The sequence below is a fragment of the Aotus nancymaae genome, unplaced genomic scaffold, assembly GCF_030222135.1.
Source record: "Aotus nancymaae isolate 86718 unplaced genomic scaffold, 86718_ANA_hifiasm-v0.15.2.pri h1tg000020l, whole genome shotgun sequence".
In the NCBI taxonomy this organism is placed as follows: Eukaryota; Metazoa; Chordata; class Mammalia; order Primates; family Aotidae; genus Aotus; species Aotus nancymaae.
Genome location: NW_026988432.1, coordinates 20,975,710 through 20,990,963, shown reverse-complemented (window position 1 = coordinate 20,990,963; position 15,254 = coordinate 20,975,710). Strand labels below are relative to the sequence as shown.

The 15,254-nt window shown below is 40.2% G+C and overlaps 2 protein-coding genes across 5 annotated transcripts in view; one reads left to right on the top strand and one right to left on the bottom strand.

Annotated features, from left to right (window-relative positions):
* Positions 1-11,488, bottom strand: part of TXNL1 (thioredoxin like 1) — a 34,761-nt gene extending 23,273 nt beyond the window's left edge. For 2 of the 4 annotated variants that reach the window (XM_012446444.3, XM_012446446.3), the window contains exon 1: positions 11,225-11,487. In XM_012446444.3, the coding sequence (XP_012301867.1) occupies positions 11,225-11,322 (98 nt within the window). In that variant the 5' untranslated portion in view covers positions 11,323-11,487. Of the gene's footprint in view, positions 1-11,224 lie in introns of all 4 variants that reach the window. The other 2 variants (XM_064379107.1, XM_012446445.3) reach the window with 2 other exon arrangements.
* A 22-nt stretch (positions 11,489-11,510) lies between these two features.
* The window catches only part of WDR7 (WD repeat domain 7), a 390,653-nt gene continuing 386,909 nt past the window's right edge, over positions 11,511-15,254 (top strand). The window contains exon 1 of the mRNA XM_064379106.1: positions 11,511-11,528. The gene's annotated coding sequence lies outside the window, so the exon portion shown is untranslated. The remainder of the gene's footprint in view (positions 11,529-15,254) is intronic.

Below are 15,254 nucleotides of genomic sequence, written 5' to 3'. Positions count from 1 at the left end.
CATTGCCCAGCTGGTCTCAAACTCCTGGGTTCAAGTGATCCTCCTGCCTTTGGCCTCCCAAAGTGCAGACATTACAGGCATGAACCGCAACCTTAAGCCACATTCTCTGGTCTATTTGAGTAAGTTATTTATACACACTTGTATCACTACTATACTGTCTTAATGAGCCCAGATGTTATATTTAGTCTTCATATCTAATAGTGTTAAATCTTCTGACTTTGTTCTGAGAGAAATTAAAGAAAACCTAAATAAATGAAGGAATACACTCTGCTTATGAATTTGCAAACTCAATATTGCCAAGATACTGATTTTCCTTGATTTGATGTTTACAACTGATGTAAAATCTCAGCAGGTTTCCTTGTAGAATTTAACAAATTTCAATTCTAAAAATCCTAGAGAAATAACAGGACAGCCCAAGCTGTTTCGAGGTTCAAATCTGAAAAATGTTGTATTATCAGATCTTAAGAACTACCATAAAACTTTATTAAGAGAATACAGTACTTGTACAAGAATGAGCAAACTAATCCAATCAGTTTTCTTTTTAAAGAAAATTCTAAAAACAGACCCATCTCACATACAGTACTCTGATGTCTGAAAAACTTGATGTAGTATTGTAGTGGGAAAAGGATCGTCTTTTCACTAAATACTCCAGATCAACTGTATACTCATACAGGAGAAGTAATGAATCTCAACACATCATGCACAAAAACCAATTCCAGATGGGTTATAGATCTAAATGTAAAAGGTGAAACAATGGGGATTTTAGGAAAAAGTACAGAAGACACTTTCAAAACCTTGAACTAAGCAATGATTTCTTATACAAAACAAAAGAAGTACTCAAAAAAAAAAAAAAGGAATGACAAACTGGACTATATTTGATAAGCTGGAAGATTAAGACCTTTTAAGTCATCCAAAAATGCCTTTGAGAGACTGGGAAAAAGTATTTGCAAAACATCAAACAAAGGACTTACACTTCTAATATGTAAACAACTCCTACCAAAAAATAAGGACAAGACTGAACCCCAAAAGAAAAAGAATAAACACTTTAATAGTACTTGACAAATGAGATTATCCAAACAGTCAATAAATACAGTCGGCCAGGTACCGTGGCTCACGCCTGTAATCCCTATATTAAGAATACAGGGCTGGGCATGGAGGCTCACAACTGTAATCTCAGCACTTCAGGAGGCCGAGGCGGGTGGATCACAAGGTCAGGAGTTCAAGACCAGCCTGGCCAAGATGGTGAAACTCTGTCTCTACTAAAAATAAAAAAATTAGCTGGGCGTGGTGGTGAGCACCTGTAATCCCAGCTACTCAGGAGGCTGAGGCAGGAGAATCGCTTGAACCCAGGAGGTAGAGGTTGCAATGAGCCGAGATTGCGCCACTGCATTCCAGCCTGGCAACAGAGCAAGATTCTGTCTCAAATAATAATAATAATAATAATAATAATAATTAAATAAATAAAGTCAAAAACTTTCTTTTATAAAACAGGAAAGATGTTCTACTTCATTAGTCACCAGGGATACCAAGGAAATGCAGATTAAAACCAACTCTGCAAAAATAGTTACAACAAGAATGAAGTCTTGTCAAGAATACAGAGCAACTAAACGTTTATATACTGTGACAGTGCAAGTTGGTATTAACCATTTTGGAGGAAAAAAAAGAAACTACTAGAAATACACCAACCCATCACCATTCCTGGGGGATGTATCTAAGAGAAATGTTTACCGTATTAGAACATCTGAAAAAGTATTATTAGTAATATTTCTAAGAGTCAAAAATTAGAAACAATGAAATTCTTATCAACAAAAGAATGGGTAAGCTAATTACAGTTATACAATGAAATACTATACAATAATGAAAATAACTGATGTAAAACCTCTTGGAAAAACATAGATGAACCTTACAAATTTCTTACACTGAGGAAAGAAAGCAACATACAGTATACTAGCATATACTATACGAGTCTATTTACATATGGTTCAAAGACAAGCAAAACCAACCAATGGTATCATAAATCAGGACAGTGGTTACCTTAGTGAGTTACTGATAGAATGAGACTTCTGGAGGCTAGCAATGTTTTGTTTGTCTGGAAACTGATTAAATAGGTGTGTTCAGTTTCTGAAAATTCATTGAACTACACATTTCTAATTGTGTGCCACATATGTCTCAATAAAAGTTTGCAGAAATAAGAAAAATGTTAGCCTTCTGATACAGAAATGTAAGAAAAAGCAAATTCTAAAGCACAAAATAAAAACAAATGTTAAAACTCAAAGTTGTGATCAAGTCCACATTCTTAACATTTCAATCGGCATTTTTACCTTGTGTTATCCTCAAGCCACATATCAAAAATCTAAGAAAATAATATTTTACAGTCAACTAAATTAGTCTTAAACTGTATAAATGGGAATATAAATTGCTACATCATTTTTCAAAAACCATTGATTGGGTCATATCTATTCATTTTAAATGAACACAAGCTGAGCCCCAATAATCTCCCTTTGAAAGTCTATTCCATTTTAACAACACTTACTCTATTTCATAATAACAAGTAGTATAAGAAAGTTCAATGTAACATGTTTGTAACAGTAAAAAGTTAGAATACAATCTAAACAGCAAGCAATGGAAAAATAGTTTTAAAAGTTATGACACGGGTCAGGCATGCTGGCTCACGCCTGTAATCCCAACACTTTGGGAGGCAAAGACGGTGTATCACTTGAGCCTGGGAATTCGAGATCAGCCTGGCCAACATGATGAAACCCCATCTCATAAAAATTAGCGAGGCATGGTGGCGCATGCCTGTAATCCCAGCTACTCAGAAGGCTGAGGCAGGAGAATTGCTCGAACCCAGGAGGCAGAGGTTGTAGTGAGTCAAGATTGCGCCACTGCACTCCAGCCTGAACAATAGAGCAAGACTGTCTTAAAAAAAAAAAAAGTTATGACATGTCCACACCAGGGGATATTTTGTATTGTTTAGGGGCAAGAAAGTCTCATTGTAAAATGTTCTCTAGGATCACATTTTAAATCTATGTATATATGTAAACGCATATTAAAAAGATAGACAGGCACGATGAACAGTTAGCATTAATTACTTAGGCAAGTGAGACTGGAAAAGGAAGAGGATTTCAGGAACACTTTATTAAGTATCCATAATTCTGCATCCTTTACTTTTATGCAATGAACAGGTGTTTTCATTTTAAAATATTAAATGAGCTGAGAATAAAGAATTTAATGTTAACTGCATTTATACAGATGTCACAAATTACAGAGGTATCCACACTGTAACACAATATATCCACTCATGAAAACCACCCTCCTGCAAAAGCACACATCAAAAAGAGAGGATTTATGGGAAAAGTAAGTTTGAGGCAAACTACTTGAAACCCATGTAACTTTGTAACAAGATCACTAAGAAAGACAGTAACTAGACTGGACACCACGACTCATGCCTGTAATCTCAGCACTTTGGGAGGCCAAGGTGGGTGGGTCACTTTAGGTGGGGAGTTCAAGACCAGCCTGGCCAACACGGTAAAATCCCATCTCTAATAAAAATACAAAATTTAGCTGGGTGTGGTGGCAGGTGCCTGTAGTCTCAGCTACTCAGGAGGCTGAGGCAGGAGAATCACTTGAACCTGGAAGGTGGAGGTTGTAGTGAGCCGAGATTGCCAAGATTGTGCAATCCAGCCTGGGTGATAGAGCGAGACTCCATTTAAAAAAAAAAAAAAAAGACAGTAACTAGGATTCACGAAAAAGATGGACATCCCAGCATGTGGCTCAGAGCTGGAAGCTACCTTGGGGAATATTTGAAATGAACAAAATTAACTGGAAATGATGCTTAGGTGTTGTCACAAAGCAGACTGAAGTGGAGCTCTGAGCCAGTGGGGCTGCCATTAAAGAAGGGACAAGAGAAAATGTAATACTTAAAATAAACCCTTCTGGGGAACAAGCGCTAGGTGTAGGCACTCTTATTTAACTTCATTAACTTTCTTAAAATAAACATGAAAGGGGATCTGCCTGTGTGGCTAAGAGCTTTCTGCTTCTAGATGAAGGTTTTATTTCTATTTTTCACTACCTAGGAAAAATCACATACGAACCAACACAACTTCCAAATCACACTGACATCTCTCTATTCATCAATTATTTATTAGCAAACTGGTGTTACAGATATACATCTTGCAGCTGAAAAGACTATTAAAATTATGGTTACTGTGCAAAAATCTGTTTCAAGATTTAACTTTATCTAGATTCTTTCATTTTAGTTAGCCATCATAGGTTGGAACTTTAGTCAAAAATCAAAATACATCATAAAGCAGAGAAGCATAAGTATATACAAAAGAACAAATATGTACAGCAGAGTACTTTCACAAACCAAACATTCAAATAAATCGATTATTTATTTATTTATTTATTTAGGGTTTTACTCTGTCACTCAGGCTGAGTATAATGGCATAATCACAGCTCACTGCAGCCTCAATCCCTCAGGCTCAAGTGATCCTTCCACCTCAGCTTCCCGAGCAGCCGAGACTACAGGCACATGCCACCATACCCAGATAATTTTTGTTGTTGTGTAGATGCAAGGTCTGCCTATGATGCCCAGGCCAGTCTCAAACTTCTAGTCTCAAGTGATTCTCCCACCTTAGCCTCACAAAGTGTTGGGATTACAAGTGTGAGCCACCGTGCCCAGCCAGCTGATCATTTTACATAAGATGTTTGCCTCCTTAACATGAGCAGTTAAGAGTAAACACATTTCCATTAGCTAAGATCATGAACAAGTCACCTGATTTCTCTATATAAAATAAAAGAACTAGATTATCCAGGGACTTTTCCCAACTCTAAAATATAATGCTCCCAGTATGCCTGAATTTGAGAATGACACCTTTTTCTCTTGCACACACCTTGATTAGCAGCCCTTAGCACAATCTAGGATTTTTTATTTCGTTGCAAAAGGTTCAAGAGATCTAGTCCAGAGATTTAAAATTAAGGGAAAAAAAGTTATTTTCCTATTCTAAACCTTCTCTTTGACTGAACACTTATCTTATTCCAATATATAAAATGTATATGTTGGAAGGATTTTGAGTTATGCTCTCTGAAAAAAATAATACAGTAAACCGCTAGCTTTCTACAATGTATAAAGAAATAAACCCAGCCACGCACAGTGGCTCTCACCTGTAATCCTAGCACTTGGGAGGCCAAGACTGGTGGATCACCTGAGGTCAGGAGTCCAAAACCAGCCTGACCAATATGGTGAAACCCTGTCTCTATTAAAAATACAAAATTAGCCGGGCCTGGTGACATATGCCTGTAATCTCAGCTACTTGGGAGGCTGAGGCAGAAGAATCGCTTGAACCTGGGTGGTGGAGGTTGCAGTGAGATGAGATCGCTCCATTGCACTCCAGCCTAGGTAACAAAAGTGAAACTCCATATCAAAAAAAAAAAAAAAAAAAAGGAAAAAAACCAGACATAGCCTAATATAATTAACTAATAAGTAAGAACTGAAGACCAGAAAATGACCTGCCCAAGACCAAACACCCTAGTCGGTGGCAGGGCCACAGCTAGAACAGGCAATTCCTTTTTTTATAAAGACGGGGTTTCACCATGTTGGTCAGGCTGGTCTTGAACTCCCGACCTCAGGTGATCCACCCGCCTTGGCCTCCAAAGTGCTTGGATTACAGGTGTGAGCCACCGCGCCCGGCCCGAACAGGCAATTCCTAAATGCATCCAAGATCAGCTTTTCTTTGAAACAACTACATTAGCTTCTTTTTAATACATTTTTTTCTACAGTCATACTATAAAATAAATACTGTTTCATGAACTAGCTAACTGTCCTTTTCTGTTTGCTACAGTAGCCAGGGACTTATCTTGAGCAACAACTTGTGTAAACGCATACATCTGATAAGTGGATTAAAAAAATGTATGCTTTCTAAAGCCATGGTAAAAGGAGTTTTTTTCTTTTTCCATGCAGGGTAAGACTTGTACTATATTTACTAATGGGCAGGGTTAATCACAATTGGTGTTATTAATTACATAAAACAGCTAGCATTCATTGGGCACTTACTATATGTTATGCATTCACAAACTCATGTCACCTTATTTAAGCCTTATAACTCCCAAGAACAAATTACTAAGCTAGAATTCGATCCCAGAACCCAACTCCTAACTGACTGCTAAAAAGTCCAAAACAGTGGCCTATTCAGTGCCTTTCGTTATTTCCAAATCAATTGCCAAGATTAAACTAAGTACACACTCTTGAAAGGTAGCCAGACAGACTACAAGACTATATGGTTCTATTTCTAGAAAGTTCAAATACAAGCAAAACTGACCTGTAGTGTTAGAATTCAAGAGTAATGGGAAGAAGACTGGGAAGGTGCAGGAACTCTGGGGTGCTGGTAATGAACTATTTCTTGTACATTTTTGTACACTTGTTGTACTTCAATAAAAAGTTAACTTAAAAACTAAAGCAACTCTGTTCTCTGAAGACTAGGGCTTCAACGTGCTCTAGTCTTACAGCTACCTACTTCACTTGCTAACATTTTCTGCCTTGCTTTCTATGGACTACTGGGCCTGCTAACTCTGTAATTCAATAAACTACCTTCAGTCCTCAGTAATTTCGTGGTATATAATTAACATATGTTTAATATACATTTAATTAATTATTTGAACAAGCTATCGTAACTATTAGAATTCAACATCCTAATATACACTTAATTCCTTCTTGGATTCTAACAAACCCTAGCGAACTACAAAGGCAGATCTGCTTTAAGAAAATTCAACACATCTCCAGCCTGAGCAACATGACAAAACCCCATCTCTACAAAAAATTTGAAAATTAGCCAGGTACAGTGGTACATGCCTAATACTCAACTACTTCAAGGGCTGAGTTGGGAGGATCACTTGAACCCAGGAGGTTGAGGCTGCAAATGAGCCATGATCACACCACTGCACTCCAGCCTAAGCAAAGAGCAAGGTCCTGTCTCAAAAAAACCCAGGGCATAATAAACATTACAAAAGTGATACATTCATCAGTTCAAGACAAAAATCATTCACGCTGTTTAATGGGGCCGGGGGATGATGGGATGACAGACAACACAGTGTATTTATTTTTAACCACTTACCCACAAACCTGATACTTAACAACAAAACTGGTACTACTTATAACCACTAAAATGTATCTGGACGTCAGTAAAGATTTGGAGACACCTGTTTAAAAACGTGACCAGAAAGAATATCAGAGAGTGAACTAAATTGCAGACAGAGGCGTAAATTATTCAACGAAATGCATACTGAAAATTGTCAGGCTCCGTGCAGATACACAGAGATGAATGTACATTTCTTTTCTCCTTAGTCTGGGAAGAGCAAGAACAGCACTTTACAATTAAAATGATGCATTCACTAATGGGACATTAAACAAGATATTTAATCTCTCTGTGACTCAATGTCCTCAACTGTAAAATGGGGATAGCTGTTAGGGTTATTCTGAGGAATGAATTGGTCAATTTTATAAAGAGTTTAAACAAGTTCCTTACACAGAGTAAGACTATGTAAGCATTGACTGTTTTAATCCTTAAAAAATACTCTGGGAAAAAGGTGTTAACCATTCAACGAGGAAAAGACAGTGTTTTGATAGACAAACAGTGTTGGAAAAACTGGATATCCACATGCCAAAAAATAAATTGGACCCTAACTTTACAACATATACCAAAATTAACTCAAAATGGATCAAAGACCTAAACTTAAAAGCTAAAACTATAAAACTCTTAGCTGAAAACATAGGGAGAAATCTTCATGACGTTAAATCTTGTAATGATTTCTTGAATATGACACCAAAAGCACAGGCAACAAAAGTATAGATAAATTGGACTTCATCAAAATTAAAAACTTGTGCATTAAAGGACATCGTCAAGAAAAAGACAACCCACAGAATGGGACAAAGTGTTTGCAAATTAAATATTAACATCCATAATACATAAAGAACTCCTGCAAATCAAAAGATGAATGGGTAAACAAAATTTGCCATATATATAAATGGAACACTTTATGCAGTTATAAAGAATGAAATTCAGAGACATCCTAAGACATGGATGAACCTTGAAAACACTACGCTAAATGAAGTCAAAAGGAAAAATATTATTACAATTTCACTTAGGTGCCCCAAATTGGCAAATTTATGGAAATGGAAATAATAACAGAGGTTACCAAAGATGTAAATGGGGAGGTGCAAGTTACTGATTAATAGGTACAGCTTTGTCCCTTTGGAGAAGTGAGGATGGAGAGTCATCCTTTAATGGATATAGAATTTCTGTCTCAAGTTCTAGGAAACAGTGGTGATGGTGGCACAACATTGTGAATGTAGAGTCATGCCTGGGTATCCATGAGGGGTTAGTTTCAGGACCTCCAGCAGGACACCAAAATCACAGATGCTCAAGAGCCTGATAGAAAATGGCACAGTATCTGCATATAACCTGCATCCATTCTCCCATATACTTTACATGATCTCTAGATTACTTATAATACCTAATGTAAATGCTATGTAAAATAGTTTGTAATGTTTAGAAAATAATGACAAGAGAAAAAGCCTGTACATTATTAGCACAAATGCAATGTTTTTCCCCAAATATTTTCTATCTTTATTTGGTTGACTCCATGGATACAGAGGGCTGGCTATCCTTAAGGCCAATGAATTACACTCTTAGAAATGGTTAAAATGGTCAATTTTATGTTATATATATTTTACTATAAGCCACTAAAGATTCTTACACAGGAGAACAATCTATGTATCATTTTAGCAAAATTTAGACTGAGAATGGATAAAGCACAGAGGTTAAGAAAAAGAAATAGGTTTAAAATAGGGTTGAAAAGGAAATGAAATAGGTGTTGGAGAAACTATGCCCTCAGTCTAAACTGGGACAGCATTAACTTTGATCTAAGAGGTTTCTTACAGGATTTCACTGAATACAGTTGTGAGTCTCATATTGACCCCTCATATACATACATCTGGGGTCCTACTGACAATGAGTGTAGACAGGATGTATTAATGGCCAGTATGTTCGAGGAACATTAAAGGTAAATACAATCTTGTCAGATTTGTAAATGTAATATAAATATAGTTTTGAACGTAAAAGTTCTCTAAATTGAAACATTAACTTTTCCTCAATTATTACAAAGAAAAATAATTTTAATTCCACTAAAACGCCTTTTTAAATATAACAGTTCTTTACCAATCAATGTCTGCAGTTATGCTTATGCTTAAATGACATCATATTGATGATAAAAAAAAATTTCTTTCACAGCAATGTTTCCCCACTTTTCTCACTTCAATATTTATTTATTACCCTATTATCTCTCCCACCGCTATGGTAAGGGGGACAATGAATCTATCATTGAAGGACAAAAGTATAAAAGCTTCAACTGGCCAGAATTAGAAAAGTAAACTAAAAGTGAGACTCCTTATTGAAATCATATCCTCCATCTTCCACTGTGGCCTAGATACTTAATGTACTACAGGTATTCCCTTATTATTAAGAATATAGGGCTGGGCGCCGTGGCTCCCGCCTGTAATCTCAGCACTTTGGGAGGCCGAAGCGGGTGGATCACCTGAGGTCAGGAGTTCAAGATCAGCCTTGCCAAGCTGGTGAAACCTGTCTCTACTAAAAATACAAAAATTATCTGGGCGTGGTGATGGGCGCCTGTAATCCCAGCTACTCAGGAGGCTGAGGCAGGAGAATCCCTTGAACCCGGAAGGCGGATGCTGCAGTGAGCAGAGATCGCACGATTGCACTCCAGCCTGGGCGACAAAAGCGAAACTCAGTCTCAAAAACAAAAAAAAAGAATATAGACATTGCAAAATTGCTAAAAATGAGAAGACATATTCATAGAACTCTGACATTCCTTTTAGGTGTTTTAATATATATGACATAACTTATTCTTTTAAATTTGGTAAATGAAAAACTCCACATATCATATAGGTACTCTAGTTCACCATATGAAATCCAAGGTACTATCCTTTTTCAATTCGGTGTAAGAGAGACTGATCCAAAAATAAGTGTTAACTTGTTTTGATACCTATCTGTATCCATTCCCTAAAACGACATAATCCTAATGCCATCATTTACATACTAAACATTTAGTGAACCATGTACTAGGAACTATGTTTTTTGCTCTGAAATCCAAAATACTGCCTTGTGTTTATATAGTTACCTGGAAAAGAAAGTGTGTTACATCAACAGTGATACCAGTAGTAGACTGCTCCAAGTTAGATGTATAAATAACGCCAAGGGGTCACGGAAAATTAAACGGAGACCTCTAATACTTCTAACTAAATACTATCGACATACACGAGAGATCTGTGAAACACACACACACACACATTCGTGAAACCTTGGTTCCCAATGCCGAGTTCCAACATGACATTCTTACACAGGAACGTTATTACACATTCATTATAAAACGTCCACCAGTTCTGCGACCTATAATTTTGCTGAAATTTACCAAAGACAGTTAACATTTTTCAAGATCCCTGTCCTCTTAAATCAAGTGAAAAACAGCCTGGTCAAACTAAGATATCCGGCTACCTGTCCACCTGAAATACACTACATACGGACTGTCGTGTGTGATCAGTTGCAATCGCGCACACAGAGGAGTCTAGGCTACAAGTTAGTGGCCGAACGAAGAACAAAGAAAGTTTAAATAATTAAAAAAAAGCACCCAAAACCAACGTTAACTTAGTTCAAAAGGCTAAGCTACGCTATTAGTTGGATCGCCCCATCTCAATCTTCAAAAGCTTTAGAGAAATGCATGAATCGAAGCAAAGTGTTCGGTGAATTAGGTTTTTGCAGCTCCGGAGATGCAAATGACAGCTGGCTCCGAAGGAAGAAGGGGTCTGGCTCAGGCAAGGGTGGCTGTGGAGACTCCCGCAGGCTGGAAGGAATAGGGGTGGAACACCCCCAAGAGCAGAGTTTGTCGGAGGATTGAAAAGGAGCAGGGGAGGAATCTCCTGAGCTGGGGAAGCCGGCCAGCCGGGCCTCCGTGCCCGCCCGGGAGCCCCCTGTGAATAAATGGGGGTTCGCACCCGAGAAATGAGGCCTAATTCCGGCAGCTGCCTGGGGCTGCGGCCACCGCCGGACATTCTGGAGCAAGAGACAGCGGCTAGGAAACCAGGGCCGACAAAGAGTGAAAGGAACGCACGGAAGGACGGGCGGGGACCCACAGGGCTCGAGCCTGGCCTCACCCTCTCATGGTGAATTTGACCACTGCGAGTCTGGAGCCCGCGCCGCTCAGCTCTGGCTGGAAATCCGGATCGCTCCCGACCGGCTTCACCCCCACCATCCTCACAGTGAACCCGGCAGAGTGGCCGCGACGCCACCGGCTTCGAAACTGAAGGAGAAGATGACCTGGGAGAGGAAGCAGAGATGCTCAGGAAGGCCGAGGCCTGGACAGAAGAGGCGGCGACCGCGGCGTCTACTCCCGGGACTCTCCGTGCCGAGTCACGCCAGGGAGCTGAGCGGCCGAGGGGGCGGGGAGGGGAGGAGGAGGTGAGTAGCGAAGGAAGGCCAGGCGTGCGGCACCCAGCAGCCACTGCGCCGCAGGGCAGCCGGCGCTTGCGCGCCTTGGCGTCATTTCCGCGCCGTCCGTTTTGGCCTTCACTGCCCAATCCCAAAACGCGAAGCGTGCCCCTCCTTCGACTGAGTAGCCCGCGCTACCTTGAGCGGCGCAGACGCAGACGTGTAGGGGTCACGTGCGCAGGCGCAGATTGAGACCCAAAATTTGGCGTATTCCTCCGCGTTTTCCAGACCTGAGGCTTCTACCTAGGTTCACGTGTTAAGACGGTGAAGAGGGCACTTGTTTTACTCCAGGCTTCTTAGTTGCTGTTCAAGGCACCCTTTGGAAGTACTTTGAAGGTGCTCCTGTACTGTATTCGGGGCAGGTCTACGCACAAGACAAATTAAGGTTGAGGAAAAATGTATTAACAGGCTTCATTACATATGGGTCACTCTCTGTACAGTCATTGAGAAAGTATCGTGCATCTGTGTTTAGATTTTGACCAAAAAGATGACACTATCCCTCCTTAAGGAAGTTCACGGTCTAGTGACCGACGCAAACAATAATTTGAATAGGAAGTGATGGAGACAAACGAGATGGGAAGGTGGGACAGGGTAAACTTGCTAGGAATCTGACTTCTGGATTGAATCTTGAAAGAGAAGCAGGGGTTAGATGGATGGTGAGAGAGAATATTCCAGGCAAGGGGACCACCAGGTGCAAATGCATGGATTGTTGAGAAGGTGGATAAGAATAGCTAATATTTACCACATGTTGAACCACGCCAGAGATAAGTTCTATATATGTGTACTAGGTCATTTAATCCCTGCCCAGTAGGTTCTGTGATTTCAAGTCAAGGTAGGCTAATGCCAGTGTACTCTTTTAAATATTAGGCTAGGTGGCAAATTATTTGTCTTTGGACTTAGCTGGGGAGATGAAATTGGAGGGAAGGTCAAGGTTAGATCATGACTAGCTAAGGAATTCGGATTTTGTCGGGAAGAGAATGGAAGAATCACTGCAGGGCAATTTTGAGATTACAAGTATGTTTACAGCCTGGGCAGCGTGGTGAAACCCCCGTCTCTACCGGAAATATAAAAAATTAGCCGGGCGTCATGGGGCACACCTGTGGTCCCAGCTACTCTGGAGGCTGAGGTGGGAGGATTCCTTGAGATGGGGAGGTCAAGGCTACAGGGAGCCATGATTGCGCCACTGCACTCCAGCCTGTGTGACAGAGCTAGACTCTGCCTGAAAAAAAAAAAAAGAAAGAAAAGAAAATAGAAAAAGTATCTTTAGAAAAGCCATCGGGTAGCAGCGAGGGTGATCCAGGAACTAAATTATGAAAGCATCTGCAGTGGAAGTGAAGAGGAAAGTATATATTTGAGAAACAATTATTGGGCCAATTTAGTGAGATGACAGAGGAGTTTAAGATAACTCAAACATTTCAATCGTGTAGCTTTTTAAAAATGAGTTAAAATGCCTGTAGGACATCCAAATGAGAGGTACAGTAGATCGTGAGAAGGGTGAGTCTGGAAATAAAGAAAAAGGACTAGGATGACGTTAAAGACTTGAGAGTCATCAAATTGTGTGATAGTTGAAGCTCGGGAAGTGCGAAAAGAGAAAGCTCAAGGTGTTGCAGAAAGAAAATAATTAATTCTTAACTGAACTCAGCCACACCAGAGGCACAGTAATTACATTCCTTTTTCATGTGATATCAGCACATTGTAGTAGTTTTAATGGATAGACATAAGTTCCACTACTTTTTTTTTTTTTTTGAGACAGAGTCTCTGTTGCCCAGGCTGGAGTGCACTGGCGTGATCTCGGTTCACCTCAGCTTCTGCTTCCTGGGTTCAAGTGATTCTCCTGTCTCAGCCCCCCAGGTAGCTGGGATTACAGGTGCGCACCACCACACCCAGCTACTTTTTTTTTATTTTTAATAGAGACGGGATTTCACCATGTTAGCCAGGCTGGTCTCAAACTCCTGACCAAAGGTGATCCTCCTGCCTCGGCCTCCCAAAGTGCTGGGATTACAGGCACGAGCCACCGGGCCCAGCTTTGCTACTTAAATTTTATGACCATGCACAAACTCCTAACCTCTCAGAACCTCAGCTTCCTTGTCTGTGAGTCTTGGATTAATAACACCAGCTTTCTAGGATTGTGACGGTAAAAGGTTATAGTGGATGATGTTTATAAAGAACCAAAATATAAGATACTTGATAAAAGATGTTTATAAACAATGGTGTATATTCAGCTAATCAACTAGGGTTACTATAAAAATAGCAAAGACTGAGTGACTTAAAAGAAATTTATTTCTCACAGTTCTGGAGACTGGGAGTCCAAGATCCGAGTGCTGGTAGTGTTGGTTTCTCCTAAGGCCTCTCTCCTTCACTTTTAAATGGCTGTCTTCTTACTGTGTCTTCACATGGCCTTTTCTCTGTGCACACACACATGCACATACAGTACTAGCCTGATCCTCTTCCTTACAAGGACACAAGTCCTATTAGATTAAGGATCCACTCTGATGATGTCACTTTTAATTACCTCCTTAAAAGTTATAGGTCCTATCTCCACTTAGAATCATATTGGGGGTTCGGGCTTCAACCTATGAATTTGGGTGGGATTGGGGGGCACAGTTAATCCAGAACAAATGGATTCTTATTATTCCCAACTGTCCTTCCAGTTTTACCTAAGAAGCAAGTAAAAATGGTCGCCACTACATGAGCTATAGTAGACATGAAGCGGGGAACAGGGCTTATGAAAGCAAGATAGGTTATAGATTCTTAAGAAGCAAAATGAAAAGAGGCATTGTAAAAGTTAGCTCTAATAGGGGCACCATGTGTCCCTCCAGGTCTACTCGCTACCTTTCTTTGCTCTTGGCTCTAGGAACCTGCCTACATGGACTGCATCAATAGGATCCTCTGTTGGAGCTTCTTGTTAAGAGATTGGAGTATAGAAGAAAATGAGATCCAGTTAGTAATTCCCTTAGCTCCCTTCCTGCTGTGTTCACAGGCTGTCTGTGTCTCCACCAAAGACTACAGCTCTTGTCATACCATTACTCTCTTAGGGTTCCTGCAATCACTGTCTTCTATTGTCTCTTTAGACATGGAAGTCGAAATCACTCCAAGCTGTTGGTAGCACCCAGATACTAACCAGAGAAACTCTGGGCCAGCCACTTAGTGTAAGGAAAATGGATGTGCTTTGGTCAAGAGTAGGCCAAGGTAAACATTCCTGCGTGACTCAGTGAATTTGGAGTACAGGCGCATAACTCCACTTGTTACATAATCACAGCTATGTAGATATAAAATGGGAAGACTCATCGCCTGGTTCAGAGCCACTTTTGTTTGTAAAAGGTATAACTGCCCTGATGACACTGTACATACAGCACAGCATGGCTTGGCTCATGCCCAGAGAGAATTAAGCTGCCCACCCTGTAAGGGAGAGCTGGTTTTGCAGACCAGGGAATGCAGCTGCAGGTGTGGGAGTGGCAGAAGCGGCAGGGCCAGAGCAGGCAGCTGAAACAGAAACAGACAGTGTAAGAGAGCTGCTGAGTAAAACCATCTTTTACCTGCCTACAACCCCCCGAGTGTTCTTTCAGCTAGCTATCTGCCATCCATCCAACCACTACCTTCAGACCTCAGCATGGGCTGGAACCTGACACTGGGTGTGGCACCTAACCTAATGCTACCTATTCCTGACTAGACAAGAGAGTACTGAATTGGATAGTT